This window comes from Malania oleifera, chromosome 3, assembly GCF_029873635.1.
Source record: "Malania oleifera isolate guangnan ecotype guangnan chromosome 3, ASM2987363v1, whole genome shotgun sequence".
Lineage (NCBI taxonomy): Eukaryota > Viridiplantae > Streptophyta > Magnoliopsida > Santalales > Ximeniaceae > Malania > Malania oleifera.
The window spans coordinates 103,639,108-103,658,538 of NC_080419.1; the positions used below are offsets into that span (position 1 = coordinate 103,639,108).

The 19,431-nt window shown below is 37.6% G+C and overlaps 1 protein-coding gene across 1 annotated transcript; it reads right to left on the reverse strand.

Annotated features, from left to right (window-relative positions):
- Window positions 1–7,648: 7,648 nt before the first annotated feature.
- LOC131152117 (BTB/POZ domain-containing protein NPY1) lies at window positions 7,649–19,123 on the reverse strand. The gene is made up of 4 exons (XM_058103773.1): window positions 18,015–19,123; window positions 12,017–12,086; window positions 9,561–10,739; window positions 7,649–8,447 (listed from the first exon to the last, which is right to left on the reverse strand). Exons 1-4 carry the CDS (start codon window positions 18,074–18,076, stop codon window positions 7,908–7,910), a joined length of 1,851 nt encoding a protein of 616 aa, XP_057959756.1. The 5' UTR covers window positions 18,077–19,123; the 3' UTR covers window positions 7,649–7,907.
- Window positions 19,124–19,431: the final 308 nt, after the last annotated feature.

Sequence of the window (19,431 nt, forward strand, 5' to 3'; positions counted from 1 at the left end):
GATTGCACTATACTTTACTAGCTATGGAACTGAGCCTTTGGTAACAGGAGTATCTTTCAACCACTTTCCTGAAGTATGTTTCAACTCCTTTAAACTGAAGTATCTTTCAACTCCTTTGGTAACAAGTTGTGGTTCCTTTTGTCATATATACAATTTACAATAAACATAATAACTTGTGCAATTCCAGTATTTTCACAAACTCATACAATCACATCGGTATAAACCAACACATACCCTCTCGGTTGACCCTTTTTATGAACATAGCTCGGTATATCACCGACACCCATTTTCCACATTTTTTGTATAAAAAATAGAACTTTAGTTCTCATAGTTCATGCAAGTAATAAACAAGTTATCATGTTCCATTTCAATCCATATGTCACACTCGTTTGATCAAAAGTCCTCTATATAGTGTATAATTCAATAAACATCATTTAAATAAGAAATAAGGGATTCAAGCATCTCTTATAACAATATTAATGCAAATAAAAGAATTTTGTAAAGTTTGGAGATCATACGCCAAAATTCGTATTTTTACCAAAAATCGTAAAATCGCAAAACCGACATTTTTACCCAATGAAAATTAGTAAATAAGCAGTCAAATCATATATATAACCGTAAACTATCTTTTAGCGGTTTAGTTTTACAAAAGACTGTTGTAAACAAATTCCCCTTACCTTATACCCGGAAATAGAAATACGTATGGATCGGTCCAAAACAACGACCCTGGATCCTCGAAATCTAAAAACCATAGAACATTACTTCACTAAAATCTCGACTACTATATAACTATATAATCGAAAACGGAATCGGATCCTTTCCTCGATTTTTGGGAAACCTTGAAAATCTTTAAAACGATGATCCAATCTACTATAACTGTAGAGTTTCATCTCCTGATCCACGCAAGAACTTCGGATTGTGGAAACAGACGACGAACGGCGAAGGATCGTAGAGAGAGAGAGAGAGAACTTTTGGGTTTTCTTAACCCTTAAGCAACTAAAAAGGATATTTATAGGGTCTTTGACTAAGTTAAACTCATCGACAAGGTGGCGCCTTCGTCAACGATCTAACCACGCAATTCATCGACGAAGCCATACCTTCATCAATGAGCCTGCTCGGATATTTCTTTGGCTCACTCGGTATTCCCTCGTCGACGACGCTCTGAATTTCGTCGACGAGGTACTGAAGGAACTTCGTCGACGAACCTTCTGCCTTCATCGATGAACCCTACTGCAATAACCCTTTCTCTTATCTATTTTCCTTATTTACGGGTTCAGGTCTCTACACGAGCAGTCCAAATTCTCGAGATCATACACTTAAGCATTCATTAGGCTCTTATGATTTTATACCTGAGTAGTTATTTCCTTGGTTCTTGGGATTCTATACCCGAGCAAGTCCAGATTCTCGAGATCATATACTCGAGCAAACATTAGGCTCTCAAGATCTTACTCCTGAGTAGTTACCTTTTTTGTTCTCGGGATTCAATGCCCGAGTGGTCCAGATTCTTAAGATCATACACTCGAGCATTCATTAGGCTCTCAGGATCTTACACCTGAGTAGTTATCTCCTTGGTTCTCGAGATTCTATACCTGAGTAGTCCAGATTCTTGAGATCATACACTCGAGCAGTTATTAGACTCTCAAGATCTTACACCTGAGTAGTTTATCTCCTTTGTTCTCGGGATTCTATACCTAAGTAGTCCAGATTCTCGAGATCATACACTTGAGCAATCATTAGACTCTCAGGATCTTACACCTGAGTAGTTACCTCATTGGGTTCTCAAGATTCTATACCCGAGCGGTCCAGATTCTCGAGATCATACACTCGAGCATTCATTAGGCTCTCAAGATCTTACACCTGAGTAGTTACCTATTTGGTTCACGAGATTTTATACCTGAGCAGTCCACAGATTCTCAAGATCATACACTCGAGCAGATTAGGCTCTCAAGATCTTACACCTGAGTAGTTATCTCCTTGGTTCTTAGGATTCTATACGCGAGTATTCATTAAGCTCTCAGAATCTTACACCTAAGTGGTTATCTCCTTGTTTCTTGAGACTTTACACCTAAGCAGTCCACAGACTCTCGAGATCCTACACTAGATTGGTTATCCCTAGCAGAGTAGCTGTTTTTCGAAGACTTAGGATCCTACACCTGAGTACTTATCTTTTAGTTGGCTCGAATACTCGTATCTGCTTTGGTTCGGATTCTTACATTTGAAGCAAGTCAGCCCTTTGCAGGCCATTTTTGTCTCTTTTGTTATATTTGGCTCAGTCTAAAATCTATGTTTTTTATCTTTATAGATTTGTTAATAAAAGATAACTTTTTGTCATCTTAAACAACAAACCTATAAAGAGGGACAGCTATAGACACCTCATTTTGTCAGGACAAATATAACGAAGGTGTTATTATTATTAGTATTATGGTTAGTATTATTATTATTATTAGTAGTAGTAGTAGTAGTAGTAGTAGTATTATTATTATTATTATTGTTATTAGTATTATTATTATTATTATTATTATTATTATTAACAAAAGTTTAAAAAAAAAAGAAAAAAAATGCATCAAAACACAAAAAGAGAAATACATAAGAAAACACAAAAATATATTAGTACAAATGTATATATACTATGTATATATGTATACAAAAAGAAAAAAAGAAAAAAGCTTACAAGAGGCTACCTGTTCACGCACAGGGACGAAGACGAAAGGTAGGGGGGCTCACTCGCACAGCCCTTCATCTCTCGTCACCATCATCCTCACCATCCTCCGCACACCCATGCATCAGCCCGGCAATCTCCCATTTCCCCTCTCACTCACAAGCATAAACCCACGATCCACGACACTTCTCTAAGCCATCGCCGCTGCACTAGCAACTGCGGTCATCCCTCACGGCTAGCGACCACCATCCGGCCTCACCAAACTCTCCATTCTCCCGCTCACGCTCATTCTCCCACTCTCCTTTTTTTTTTTCTTTCCTTGCTTTGCGCTCTTAACAACCGGACCAGAATCTCTCATTTCTCCATCCTCTCTTTAATTTGCCTCCTGTTTATTGAAGCTAAGGAGGTGGTGGTAGTTGGGTTTGATATAGCCATGATTGATCATTAATTTGATCTTGTTGCTACTTGGAGTGGTTATTAAGCTAGAATCTGTGAAGACACAGCACCCACTGTTACACACACAACACACCCATTTGCACCCATGCTAACTCTCATGCTAACCCATGCATGCTAGCTCTTACTAACTCTTATACTAACTTGTATACTAACTCATTTACTAACTTGTATACTAACTCCCTCACTAACTTATATACTAACTCTCTCACTCTTACACACACTTTACTCACACACTGTTTATACACACTTATTACACACATTTACACACATTTGCCCCAACAAATTTACACACACTTCTTACACACATTTGTCCACACACATTTACACACTTTTTATACACATTTATCCACACAGATCTACACGCATATTTTACACATACCGTTAACACACATGCATGCACCCACTTTTTCATACACACATTGTTGCACATATACATGCACTTTAACACACAACCATGCACACACACTTACACACACCCATACCCACACTCTTACACACACTTACACTTACTAACTCTTACACCCACTTTAACACACCGCCGCGAACACTTGCACGGTTGGCCCACTAAACCGGTTTCACACTGGTTTTCTTATTTTCTTTATTTATTTTTTGTATCATATTGTTTAATTGTTCAAAAATCCAAAACTGTAGGAAAATCACCAAAAATTCAGAAAAATTAAAGAAAAATCCTAAAGTGTTTTTGAGGTCCAAAAAATTATTTTGCAAACTTTTCATCCTGAATGAGTTTAAAATCCTCCCAAAAAAAAAAATGGAAAATACTATTTGATATTTTGAAAAATTTTATGGAGTTTGTGAAGCAATTCTGGGAGCTAATTTTGTACTTTCTTGATTTTCGTATCCTTATGATTGCAACAAAAAGGTATAAGCTTTTCAAGTTTCGTGAACCCCGATTATGAGGAAATACTTATATATTATTTATATTGTGCATTTCTTTACAATTTTTGAAGGGGAGTAATTTCACAGACTTATTAAATTTAATTTGTGGGATAATTTTTAATTAATTAGGTACTGTTCGTAGAATAGGTGCGTAGGGGGTGCTAATACCTTCCCCTCGCGTAACCGAACTTTCAAACCCGACTTTGGTAACGTAGACCGATTCTACCCTTAATTGGGTAGTAATCAAATGTTCTAACTACACTCCAAAAGGTTAGTGACGACTTCATCACACCATATTTTCCACGAAATTTAAACTCACCTTGCTCAATTCGCTTCGCTTCATGCGGGAACGTCGTGACAGGTAGACTGTGGTCCAACAGTATTGATGGACTCTTGTTAATCAAGTATGTTGTTGTGTTGACTACTTCTGCCCAGAACTGCTTTGGTAAGCCTAATTGCATATGCTTGCTTCTGGCTCTTTCAGTCAATGATCGCTGTTGTGTACCTGGCACAGTTCTTTTCATCCTGATATCATGCTCATAGCAGAATTTCTTGAACCCGGTGTCTTCATACTCACCACCGTTATCGGTTCTTAACCTCTTAATTTTCAAACTACTTTCATTTTCAACCATTGCTTTCCAAATCTTGAAAGCATAAAAAACATTAGATTTTTTTTTTCAGAAAGTAAGCTCATACCTTCCAAGAATGATTGTCAATAAATATCACAAAGTAATTCCTTCCACATGTGGATGAGACGGTCGTCGGTCCTCATATATCTGAGTGGACTAGTTCAAGTCTCTCTTTTTTGGGGGGTACTGGTGCATGTCTAGAAACTAACCATCTTCCGTTTCTCGAGTATAAAATCCTCACACATGTCAATTTGTACTGACCGTAGATCACTCAACTTTCCCTTTGAGTGCATCACCCTGAGTCCCTTCTCACTCATGTGACCGAGTCGTTGATGCCAAATGTTACTATCGTCATTTACTATAGCAACTGAAATAGACATACATGCATTAGAAGTCACATAAAGTTTTCCACTTTTCTTACCTCGTGCAATTGACAGTGCACCCTTTGAAATCTTCTATTCATCGCCAATGAATGTTGTGGTGTATCCCTCATTTTCTAGTTGTCTAATCGAGATCAAGTTTTTTCTCAAGTCTAGAATATATCTGACATTTTTCACCTTTTATATGGACCCGTTCATCTTGATCTTCACAACTCCATTGCCGGCTATGTCGCAAGATTGATCATTACCAAGGTATACCTTACTGAAGTCACCTGGTGTATACTCCTTTAGGCAATCTTTACTACAAGTGGCATGAAATGAGACTCCAGAGTCTAAGACCCAAGACTCCTTGCTCTCCAAAAAGCATATCAACATATCACCTTCTTCTGATGCGACATTTGCTTCTGTCTTGGCCTCATATTATTTTATTGAACCTTTGCACTAGTTTCTGTAATGACCAAACTTTCCATAATTCCAGCACTCAATGTTCTTTGTGCGTTGGGAACCTCTAGGATTTCTAGATTTGGAGCGCCTGGTCCTAGATCTCTCGCGATTGTTTGGTCGTCCATACCCGCTTCCTTTCCATAAGTCTCTCTCTCGGCTTTACTTGAAGTGGAAGCAATGTTTGACTGCATCCTGATCTCTTCCGTCAAAATCATGCTGACAACCTCGTCATGCTCAGCTTTGATTTTCCTGCGGAACTACTAATTGCAGTAACAATACCTTTCCAACTCTCTAACAACTGACTAAAAATCAGTAAGGCACAGATTTCACTATCAAACGTGATTTCAACTGAGGCGAGTTGATCTGACAACTCATTAAAATTGTTCAGATGTCTACTAAAACTTTCACTTGCGGACATGATCATGGAAAATAACTTCTTCATTAAGTGTACCTTATTGGTAGCTAATGGCTGCTCGTACATGTTAGAGAGCGCATCCTAAAAAGACTCTATGGTTGTCATATGCTTGATATTGAAGGCAACAGACTTTGTCAAAGTCATCCTAATGCTAATGCATCAATATTTGTTGTGCTTTCATCATATAATACTAATGGACCAAAATATGATTCTACATTGTCTAGTATGCACCACCAATAAGCTAAACAATGAGATTCCTTGACCATTTCACATATTCACATGTAATGCAAGTTGATATTAAATTCATAAATAAGTGAAATCCTTTTTGGCACGATAACTGCATGTATACATTTTTAAAATATAATAATATATATGATGATGTTATATATTGTTGTTTTTAGAGAAAGTTAACTTAATTTAGATTAGTTGTCTTAAAAAATGTCCACATGATTGAATTTCAGAGACAAGGATTGTTGCCCTCGTATAGTTTGGCAATAGGTATAAAGGACAAGATGAGACTACCCAGACTACTAGAGGAAATCAATGACACTATTTGTACAAAATTACTTAATAAAGAAGTGGTCCATTAGCATTTCAAACTATAACGAGGTGTCTTATATAGAAAGCCTATAGCAGTGCTAATCCTAGTGCATCGCATGAGGTGAATGGAAAGTGTTCAAAGAATTACCACAAAAAAATTTATGCAAAAAAAATTTAAGTGGAATTAGATTCATGGTTTATTGGTAGAAGAGAGAAAGTTAAAGGCATGTGAAAATGAAATTGAAGTAGATGATCATTATATTGTACTGTATAGTCAATGAGCTTATTGTGTTCTGTAATGCCCACATCAATATGGTGTGTTGTCCCTAAAGTCATCAAGTACTTACGCTAATATACATAAGGCTCAAATGTGCCACAATTATTATTGATGATAATGTTACTCGGTGGTGCAACAATGGGTTGCTGGATGAGACAACACACTCTTTGGATTGTCAATATGTGCCATGCCATGAATCTAGTTGAAAAATATTTGATTTCAAAGTACAGAAACAATACCCTTCTATTCACTAGACCGAAACAATACCCTTCTATTCACTAGACCACTCTAGAATAGTCTACTATGTCCAAGAGAACTGTTAACCAGTCGAGAGTTCACCACACAATGTGGACCAAATATATTGTATCCCAAGGCTAATGCACTAATAAGGTCACCCACAAAATATATCACAAAAACATTGCATCTGAAGGCTAATGCACTAACTAGGTGTGAGATCAAGGACAAAAGGCTATAGAGGATGAGAAAACAAAGGTTGCACACCAGCAAATTGTTGTAATTCAAGCAAGCAACCGCATGCAGCTTACATGAAGTTGTGGAGCTCGGAAGCGTAATAATGATATCATAATGAGGATATCAAACATTAATTTGATGTCTAAATCTGGATGAAATGTGCTTGACGATGATAATGAATGGCATAGAAACCTCAACGAGGTTCGTTTAACATTTCTTAATAAAAAGTGGGGTCTTGAAATTCTCAGAAAACTGAAGAAGAGTTCAACAATGCCCATTGACACTCCAATTTTTTTCTCAACTATGCCTCTGCCAGAGCACCAGCTTGCCCATAAACCTGTACTTCAACTTTGACATGCAAGTTGAACCCAAACCTGCCTCATGGAACATCGCACTGGCTCAGGACATTCATAGTGGTATCAAAGTACAAAACCCTGGAAGGGCAGCCTCTAGTCCAGGGGTGTAGAAGGGATGGAATTCTTTAAAATGAACTCCGACAATTCTATATAAAGTTAACAGAAAATGGTACAATTAGAATTAACAAAAACAGCAGAAGAAAAAGCACCCGAGAAATAGATTACATTTGTATGCAGCAAAAACCCTTCTGGATTACTGTGCAGGTTAAAAGATAGCCATCATCACCTAGCATAAATCCTACCATTTTTATACACTTTTAACACTTCAAAACCCACAAAAAACGTCTACTCTTTGGCTCATCTAAAACCCAAAATCCCTCCCCTTACGAGATGGAATGCCGTCGGTTTCTTGAAGATGAACTAGAGGATTTGGTCTCCCCAGGAATCAATGATGTTGGGCTCTGAGAACTGCCAGATGTTTCAGAGCTCTTGTTCTCTTGCTGTCCTTGCCCTTTACCCACAACCCATAATTTATCAAATATTCTCCTTGACCGAGATGGAAGCAATTGTACACCACCCCGTCTGCTTTTGCTGCCCTTAGTCAACTTCCCATTTTTCCGAAATTCATCATCATTTATCTTCAATTGACTCGTCTGTTTCCTGAGGGACCTACAGCTTTCAGCCTCCGTCTTTTCCCATTCTTCTTCTGTGTTTGTTGTTGAATGTGAAGCATCAGGGGGAGTGTTAATGGCTTGAACCCCAGCAGCTGCTCTAACCTGCTCAAAGAAGAGGACTTGAACCACGACTCGGAGTGGGAGACGCTCATTCTGAGCTGCATGCATGGATGCATCCATTGTCAATTTCTTAACATCCATCAGCCCACATATCTTCTTCCTTTCCGATTTTGTCATGCTTGGGTGCTCCTAATCACAGAATATAATCAGTCATAGAATATGGTAAATGCATGCTACATAAACTATCTAGCTGTTATATATGGCTTCTGACTCATACAAGGGGGGGCTGTGCCCGTGATAACACTGAAAACACTATATTAGCAATTCCGTAGTTTTTTTAGATACTTTTAACCCAAATTTTAAAGAAAATGATGAGCTTACCTCCACATAAAGTGTTCTATGCAAACTGAAGATGTTAGAAAATTGTGGAAAGTTTGGATGATGGTTGCTTCTTTCTCTGTTTTACCCTATGCATTCTGGAGTGAGTGGGTGGGGATTTTTCCTCTTCTCTTGGGTCGCATGGCCTGAACCAAGTAGGCTGGGGAGTTTATGGAAATGTACCTACCTTTTTCAATGATAACTGAACATTATAAACTAATGACCTAATGCTGGCAAACGTTCAACCCAGCCCCGATAATGAACCGACTAACCAGTGATGTAATTTGACTAATTTGATAAAATATCACCAATGATTTATTTGGACAAAATAAAAGGGAAAAATGCAATAAGGATGTTATATAAACATAAATGAAAACTCATCTCTCCCTACTGTTATATATATACATGCACAAGATTCACCATCGGAAAGCAGTATGAAACAGTTCCTTTAGACTGGGGAAACATTGAGGAAGAGAAAATTAACATCAATTGTGTTCAGATTTTGCTAGGATAAGAATTATTGCCAATGTTGTACCTGGATCCCAAAAAAGCTTCTAGGTAGTGACTGACATAGCTTTACTAGCCAGGATGTTTTGGGTTCAATTTTTGTGGTCCACATTAATTTACAATTTGTTAGATCATCTCATTCTGCCAAATGTGTGTTCTTCATTATTTGTTCTTCAGTGTTTGTTTATATCTCCACACATAATTGAGTCGCATGTCTGGAAATGTTGGCTTAATATACATTCTTTGCCCAATACCTAATGGCTTAAGCATCTAAGACAAATGGTCAATAGAGCAATCACATGCGTGACAAAAGCAACTCTAGTAAAAGTCAGCCATGCAAGCTTCTTTATATGCCTGAAGAGCTTAACAAAATTGAGAAGCTAAAACAGCATTCGCCACATAAAATAAAAGTCCTACCTTCAGATAGATGTCTATGGCCCTGTACAATCCATCATGAATTGGCCTCGCTAACTCAGGAATCATCTGCGACAAGCTAATGAAGCTGAAAAGAGGAAGATTTGGGTCATGGGCAATTTCAACAAGATAGCCATCAATAAGTTTACCAACATTCAACCAGGATCCATGCCCAAAAACGAAGTCATCAGTGCCCAAAGAGTTCTTCTCTACAATATCCAATTCCCGGCTACCCTTTTCATGCATCACAAATTGACTCACAATGCACTGCACCAGTTCAACATTATAAATGGTAGCTTGGGGAGACTGAGCTGGGATTAATAGATCATTAACAGAAGCCTCATCCAATTTCAGACTGATTCTCTTCACTAAATCGTCCCTTGCTGAGTCATCAGCTCCAACCAGGACAGCAACCTTCAATAATTTGAGCAGGAAACTACAAGAACAACCCATACCTTTGTTTGAAGGCAATAAGCAAATGATTGTCTCCACTAAAGATTTGTTCCTCCACCTATGATTATCAGAAACCAGAGTCTCAACAGAATCTGGCAGCCATCTAATTGCATAAGTTTTTAATGCTTCCCCAATCACTTTCCCATTCATCCTCCCCTTTGACTTCACAGTAATCATCACTCGCTTGTAGAGATCAATGTCCAGCTCACATATATCTTCAACCCACCAATCCTTTGGTACAGATGCACCTTTATCTTGAAACTTCATCACATTGTCAATATTCTTATCTGAGGCAGCTAATTTTCGATTATAAGTGTAGGACCAGTTAATATTTCCAGGGTCCACAGAGGTTTTAGATGCAATGGAATCTATGCATCTTCCAACTACCTTCAGATCTTCAGACCAAGGTAGAAGTGATTTGGTGGTTTGCAGAACAATAATAGAATCTTTCCAACTACGGAAGACACTGGAGTTGAGAAATACCTCAATTTTAAAAATTAGATTTCCTCGATCAACATCTTCAGTCATCTCAAGGTACTCAGCTGCACAACGAGCAGCCACAACATTATAAGCATTGAGAGTGACAGTCATTCCATAGCAGAATTTGGCACAAATTTCAAATGCTTTTGCACCACCCGGAAAATTAACAATGTGGATTTCATCAGAATTATCCTCATTTGCTTTCAGTACTAGCTTTTGCAAGCGGTTGCTCTTGGACAGAAGGGGGAACTGCAAATGGCAAATTAAATAATCTTAGCACAAGTTAAATTTGCATCAGCTAACTGAAGAATAGGGGAATTAAGAGAGGATGGAGTACCAATAGCATTTTAACCAGCTAAATAATTCTTAGCTGACAAGACATTCATATGTTTTGGGCATACAGATGGGGGAGGGACCATATATCCTATAAGGGCAGCTCCCTTTCTCTGGTCCCCATGAACATTAATATATATATATACATATATTAACAGGCTCATTAATATTCCTACTAAATTGACAATACTAATTAGGAAGTTTTTTTTTTTAAACAGTAAAGTGAGAATTGCAACACATGTACAAGCAAATAAAAAGTAAGTGGATCGACTGTTTGACGGGCTATTGCAGAAATCAGAAATTGGGTCTCCAGCATGTACAGCCCACTAAGCCAACTCGAAGGGGTTGTAAGCCATCTGTCCTTAAGGGTAGCGAGAGAAGTAGTAGTTCATTCAAACTCTCTAGCATTTCTGTCTATCCACACTATCCAAACAATAGTGGGTGGGATCAAGGATAAGGCCTTTTTTCCTTTCCCTATTCATAGGTATATCTTTCCATGCACAGATTGCTTTCCCACATTTTCAGCAATGGCCCAATGCAGGCCACTAACAGCAGTAGCCAGATTCCAAAATATACTAGTCTAGTTCATGGAAAACCAGCACACAATTTATTTAAACTAAAATTTTTGAAACCAAAGAATTTACTGAGGACGTATGGGCATGGGTGCAAAACAGTTGGAGCACAAAATAAGATAGTCTCAAAACCAAAATGTAAACATGTTATATCAACTTTATTCCAAACACATTCAGGAATGCTTAATGAATGAAACAAATGCATGGCATAATTACAGAGCCAATACGTGCAGTAACTTCTAAGCTACCAAATCTGGGTTGGTTCCACCACATCCATATCCACGTGCCTTCATGTCTGGAACTGTTGCCCACACTTACTCAAGATTCAAGAATAGCAGGAATCTTATTCGCTACAAACAACTCAAGAACTCTTTCAAGAATCCACAGTTTAATAAATATGTGTGAAAATATTGTGCACGCACACATGTGTGTTTGAGAGAGAGAGAGAGAGAGGGAGGGAGGGAGGGAGGGATCGACAGGTGTGAAGTTTCAGCTTAACATATAATAAGAAATTATGCAAAATATGCACACTCAACACTTATTTGCACACAGACATCATCAGTTAAAATAAAAGAACACCAATTTATTTAATGAAAGAGGATCAAAAGGAAGCTACCGTACTTTGTGAAGGTAAAATTTCACTTCACCAACATTTATGGTGACATCTGTAGCAAGTTCAGATGACACATACCTGCACAAGTACACAAATTAACCCAAGCCTTAGAAGAGGAGGTTCGTGATAAGAAAAAAATGTCATGGGTGCTGAAAATGTAATAAATAACTGGAGAAGATATATGATTCACTGTACAGAAGAAGCACAGGGCAAAATTAGGAGTATTATAATAATTTGGTAACAGAGTCCAAATGCACCAAAGAACCTCTCAACATCATTTTCTCAAAATCAATTAAAAGACACGCACACAATGGGAGAATCTGCTAACTTCATGCACTTCAACAGAAGCTAGTGCCCAAAACTTCGTGATGTTAAACTCCACTGGCGAGAACAGTATCTGAGCCCCTTTTGAGGGGGAATAATCAGAAGTTAAAGTTACATTCAGTTGAGACTGGAATACCTCTACTGGAACTTCTAAATGACATATCTAATGCCCAAAATCTTGGATTCACGGCAACTGTGTACCGCACCAAACTAGGGACATTAGTAATGTCTTCAGCCCCCAGCATACCTGATCAATTTTTAGGCCTCCAATGCAGTGAGCACAACGGAGCAACTCTCTACGAAAATAAAACTCAATTTGTAGAAGATGAATTAAGTTCTACGTCATCACAAAAGATGTCAACATATGAGTGCTTCAAAAGCTTGGAGTCAGTTCAGTTGCAGAAAACAATTTTCATTCTCCATTTTCAGTATTCCCAATAATTACAAAAATTGCCGCCATTTTTTCCAGTTTCCCAGCATTCATGTAGATAAGTAGGGAAACATCTATTATTATTATTATTATTATTATTATTATTATTATTGTTTTACAGGCTTTCTATGCACATGTTGGAGAACTGGAAAACAGCATGGCATTTTTGTAATTATTTGAAAATTTGAAAATGGAAAAAGCGAACTGTTTTAAATATGTCCTTAATACTTCTACATGACTGTGGACTCGGGAAACAGGGACCTATTTGTTTGTAGAGTATTAAAATGTAGATGAATTAAGCCTCCCAAGCTCAGTAAAACACATGACCCCAAGTCCTCAGTATGGCATCAACCTGACTTTCCCACCAGGAGTCAGGTCCAGTACCAATGGCATATCCAGCCTGACATTTCACTATGCTATTAAGAAAAGTTGACAGAAGAGATCTCCCACATTAGACAAGGCCCAACAGATCCATACATCATGAATAAAACCAACTCAATCAAGTGACAAAACTAACAACCATACTTTTTTCCTTAACGGTTCAAAATGTGATACAAGAAATCAAAGTTTCATGCATGTTCACCCAATCACAGGAAGATTGAATAGTTGTTTGCAACAAAGCTTGTGCACATGCCAAAGAAATCAAAAGTAGACACGACACTCTCACACCAATATCACAGATAACTAACACTCCAAAATCAGGGCAATTCGATGAAAGTTTCAATGGCCATTCCCAACCTTATAATTGAGGATGCAGTTACTGAAAACTTTGAAATCAATAAGATTGTGGTGCAAAAGTCAACCTATTAACAATATAAGAGTTATATAGCCCCAGCCATAACTAGAAGAAGAAGACACAAACCCTAGATTAAAACTTAAATTAGCAATACAAGAGCCTTTGTTGTTTAAGCAAGCCATTTGCACACACAAGCAACAACAACAACAACAACAAAACCAAACCTTAGTCCCACTAGGTGGGGTTTGCTATATGAATCCTTTTCCGCTAATTTATGCGATCATGGACCATTCTTTTGATAGATTCAAGGATATTAAATCCTTACTCATTATATCCTCCCAAGTTATTTTAGGTCTTCCCCTACCCCTTCTATTGCCCCTCATAGTAACTAAGTCACTCTTCCTCACAGGTACATTATGTGGCATACGTTGCAAGTGTCCATACCATCTGAGTCATCTCTCCCTTATCTTATCTTCTATAGGAGCCACACCTAACTTACCACGAATTTGTTCATTCCTTAATTTATCCTTCAATGTTATACCACTCATCCATCTAAACATTCTCATCTCGGCAACTTTTACTTTTTGGATATTTATATTTCTTCATCGCCCAACATTTCGATCCATATAACATAGCTGATCCAATAGTTGTCCTATAAAACTTCCTTTTCAATTTTAAGGGTATTCTACGATCGCAGAGCACACTTGCACTTCTCCATTTTACCCAACCTATTTTAACTCTATGCATTACATCATCCTCAATTTCTCCTTCAGCGTGCATAATAGATCCAAGATATCGAAATCTACAAGTGTTATTTATTTCTTCATCATCAACATTAACTTTGTCTCTAATATTCCTCCTATCATTACTAAAACTACATTTCATATATTCTGTCTTATTTCTACTTATCCTAAAGCCTCTAGATTCCAAAGTTTCTCTTCATAATTCTAACTCAGCCTCTACTCCGTCCCTAGTTTCGTCAATTAATACAATATCATCTGCAAACAACATAAACCATGGAACCTATTTTTGAATACTTTTAGTCAATTGGTCCATCACTAAAGCAAAAAGATAAGGACTCAAAGCTGATCTTTGATGTACACCTATGGTGATTGGAAATTCTCTAATTTCTCCATCTATAGTCCTTACACTAGTCATTACTCCATTATACATATCCTTAATGACATCGGTATACCTACTACATACACCATTTTTTCCTAAAACCCACCATAGAACTTTCCTAAGTATCCTATCATATGCTTTCTCAAGGTCAATAAATATCATATGTAAGTCTCTTCTTTTCCCTATACTTTTCCATTAATCTTCTTAAAAGATAAATAGCTTCTGTGGTAGCTCTCCCAGGCATAAAACCAAATTGATTTTCTGAAACCTTTGTTTCTAACCTTAATCTTTGTTCAACTACCATTTCTCATAGTTTCATCGTATGACTCGTAAGTTTAATTCCACGATAGTTATTACAATTTTGAATATCTCCTTTATTTTTGTATATAAGTATTAAAGTCCTTTTCCTCCATTCATCTGACATTTTCTTAGTTTTTACAATTGTATTAAATAAATTAGTTAACCATATAATTCCGTTATCACCTAAGCATTTCCAAACTTCAATTAGGATGTTATCTGGTCCCAAAGCTTTCCTATTTTTCATTTTTTTAGTGCAAACTTAACTTCATTAACTCTAAATTTGCGAATATATCTCATCTTTTTAGTCTTTTCCTCATTTGACAATTCTAAGTCTAAGCTTTCTATTTGATTTTCATTAAACAACTTATTAAAGTAACTTCGCCATCTTTCTTTAATGTCTTTGTCCTTAACCAAGACAATATCATCCTCACTTTTTATACATTTTACATTTCCTAAGTCCTTACTCTTCCTTTCTCTAACTTTAGCAAGTTTAAATACATCTTTTTCCCCTTCTTTTGAACCTAATCTATCATACAAACTATTAAATGATCTATATTTAACTTCACTAACAGCCTTTTTTGCATCTTTTCTTACCTCCTTATATTTTTCAAAGTTATCTCTGTTTTTACATTTTTGTCACGTTTTATACTAAATTCCTTTTGTCTTTATGATTTTTTGTACATCTTTATCCCATCACCAACTCTCTTTGCTATTCGAGAATCTTCCTCTTGATTCACCTAAAATCTCTTTTGCTATTTTTTAATAGAGCTAGCTAATATATTCCAAAAAGTATTTGTATCTATCCCATCCTCTATGGTCCAATCCCCCTCTTTGATTATTTTATCTTTAAATTTTATTATATTTTCCCCTTTTAGGTTCCACCATTTAGTTCTCTTACACTAGTTTAATTTATCCTTCTTTTTCCATTTTTTAATACATATATCTAACACTAGGACTCTATGTTTTCCCCTTTTAGGTTCCACCATCTAGTTCTCTTACACTGGTTTAATTTATCCTTCTTTTTCCATTTTTTAATACATATATCTAACACTAAGACTCTATGTTGTGTGGTGGTTAGGCTTTCACCTAGAATAACTTTACAATCATTTCATGATACGATCTACCCTCCTAATTAAAAAAAAAATCTATTTGACTTATATTTTGTCCATTTTTAAAGGTTATTAAGTGTTCTTCTCTCTTTTTAAAGCAAATATTCATTATTCCAAAATCTTTTGACATAGTGAAGTCTAAGTTCATCTCCCCAGACTCATTTTTGTCTCCATATCCATATCCTCTATGTATCCTCTCATAATTTTTATTATCTCTTCCAACGTGTCCATTCAGATCTCCTCTTATAAATATTTTCTCAGTCCCTAGTATGCCTTGTATAATACTATCTATATCTTCCCAAAATTGTCTCTTAATATTTTCTGCTAAGCCGACTTGAGGAGCATAAGCACTAATGATATTTATTATCTCGTCCTAATACCATCTTGATTTTTATAATTCTATCCCCTACTCTAGTTACATCCAACAACGCTATCTTTTTAATTTTTTTCTATAATAATGCTTACTCCATTCTTATGTTTTTCTTTTCCAATGTACCAAAGTTTAAATCCCGATTTATCAATTTCTCTAGTTTTCTCCCCCACCCACTTAGTTTCTTGAAGGCAAATTATATTAATTCGACTTCTGATCATTGTATCCACAATTTCCATACTTTTACCCTTAAATGTCCCTATATTCCAAGTTGCTAATCTAATCCTAATTTCTTGAACTAACGTCTTTACCTGCCCACGTCCAAAATGATGCAAGAACTCTCGCATATTTGACACCGTACCCAGGCGCCGACACGGCGCGTCGCTTTGGGGCAATGACCTAGCCCAACCTCCCACACTTTTCTCTACACTCGGACGGTTCAAGTGCCACGCGTCACTCGTAGGGGAGATTTTTTTTTCAACCCTCAAATCAACAAATGCAGCACCTTATAACTCTAATTTCCAAGATGCAAGGTGTTAGGTAAGCGGTAAGCCTTCATCAAATGGTTCAGCCTGGTCATAGTTTCAGCTACCCTACAGTGAGTAATTGGCCTGTGATGGCAAAAGATGCATAAAAATAAAACTACACAATAATAATAATAATAATAATAATAAGAAGAAGAAGAAGAAGAAGAACAAACTCAACACCTTGAAGGAAAAAATTTAGGTGGCACAAAATATCAAAACCCAATCACAAAAGCAAGAGAAGTCAACTTTTATTTTCGCTAGTCGAGCAGTGTCACTGTTATTCACCCATTTTACAACACCCTCCCAGTGCACCCAAAGAACCAGTGTAAATTTTATTATCATTCATATTCTGATCAATATATCAAGCAACAACCAATCTGGCTCTGCTACAACCTAACAATTCATCATGCATCAAAACATTGTGCAAATGTGCAAGGAAACAATCACCAAATCTACTTGTTTGGTGAACATATGTGTAGGTACCAGAATGAATGTCATACCTTACAGGCCAAAATTAATTGTCAAGGTGACCACGGACAATGCCTGTCCCCTATAACTTTGCTTCATTAGGACCACCAAACACATCAAAATGAGGACAGTTCAACAGCAGGACCACCCTCCTCAACGGCCTCACAGACTAACCCAACCCTAACCCACACGGACACAGGAAACAACACCACACCACCCCCAACCCGCAAGCACAATTAAAAACCCATGTGGTTCATATTTCATTTTCAACCCTCTTCAGGCTGGATTCGCCCCTACCAGTATTTAAACCATTTATGTAATCACAGCTATATGCGTGTGAGTAATCAAAATGATCTATTGGTTGTATATAAATTTTTTTTATAATTACATGAAAAAATATAACTACAACTCAAGAATCAAACAACTGCTAGAAATAAGTTGCCACCAAAAAAAAATTAATCAAACAGTCGCCCAATTCCTTGATAAAACTAAAAGGGGCAGAGAGCACCAAACGAGCAAGAAAGTATGTTACGAAGTTCAAGGCAAAACTAATCAGAATCAAAAACAAAGAAAATTGTGCTTGTGAGAAATATGAAGAAAATCACTGAAAGCCTTCTCACCTGATAGAATTGCCATCACCTTGAAATGCATCAGGCTTTGAACCCAACTTCATAAACTTCATTTTCGTCCCAAAATGCCACGATGAAGTATTAACAACCACAGAAAAAAAAACACTTCACGGAGTCGCACAGAACCGCGCTATCTATTCACTTTGAATATCTATTCACAGTGAGAGACATTCAAAACCACTTCCAAACCACCCAATATTTCCAAAGTTTCACACATTTTTCTCACTCTAAATTCAAGAGGTGAGGGGTAGACCCAACAAGAAAAACAAAAGAAACAAACAAAAATGGCAGTTAATGAGACTCCCTCTCTCTCTCTCTCTCTCTGCTACTCACCAACCAGAGAGAGAAAATAGTGTTTCAGAGGCAGAAATGAGAGCCAATACACCAAAACGTGAAACAAAACCACCAATGGCGTTACTCGGGATCCTCTCACTCCCTCTATTCAATTCGCCCAATACACGCGGTGGACAAAACCACCGACCTCCTTTCTCTCTCTAAAACCAAACCAAACCAAACCATAAAAAATTGGAGAGTGAGCTAATGACACAACGCACAATCTCTGCCAATACACACATCCTCGATTCTCAAACCTTCATGATGCCATAAATAATCATGTCAATACAAATGAATATTTACGCACCAGAACTTCCGGAGAGAGGAAAATCTAGAGAGAGAAAGAGAGAACTGCTGAGAGAGAAACAGGGTACTGATTTTTTTCTCACTAAGACACCTTTAATTCTCGCCGCCTTTGCTTTAACTCCCCCTGATCCGCGAAGATCTCCGCTGGGCCAAATCTCGAGATCTCCCCCCACCTCTCTCTCTCTCTCTCTCTCTCTACGTGATGGTGATGATGGATGGCTGCCTCGTCCTGCCGCAGCTGTCTCTCTCTCTCTCTCTCTCCACCTCTGAACCTTGCAGCAAAAGAAGTGAGAGAAAGAGACGCTATAGAGAGAAAAACTGGAGAGAGATAGAGACAATATAGAGAGAGAGAGAGCAGGGAGAGAGAAGCTTGTTTAGTACTGCTGTATAGGCAGTAGGGGACTGTATTACAGAGTGGCTCAGAAGACTTTTAGAGAGAGAGAGAGAGAGGGGGGGAGGAGGAGGAAGAGGAGGAGGGAAGGGGCTTTTATGCCGTTAAGGCACGCCACCCTTTTCAGGACCGTTTTGCCCCTGCTGATTCCCCGTATTCCCGATTCTACCGCTCCTCTCTCTTCCAGGTGTGCAAGTACTCCTTGGTTTAATCCACGCGCCCAATGGAGCGTGGGTTCACTTTCCGGCCCCATGTGATCAGCGCTGGTTGGTCTAGCCGTTTGACGCGTATCCTTGTCTTTTGACTTAATGCGAGGTTATTCGTTAAAAAATGGCAATGCTCCCGTCACAGATCAGTGACCAAAATGTTAAAGAATGA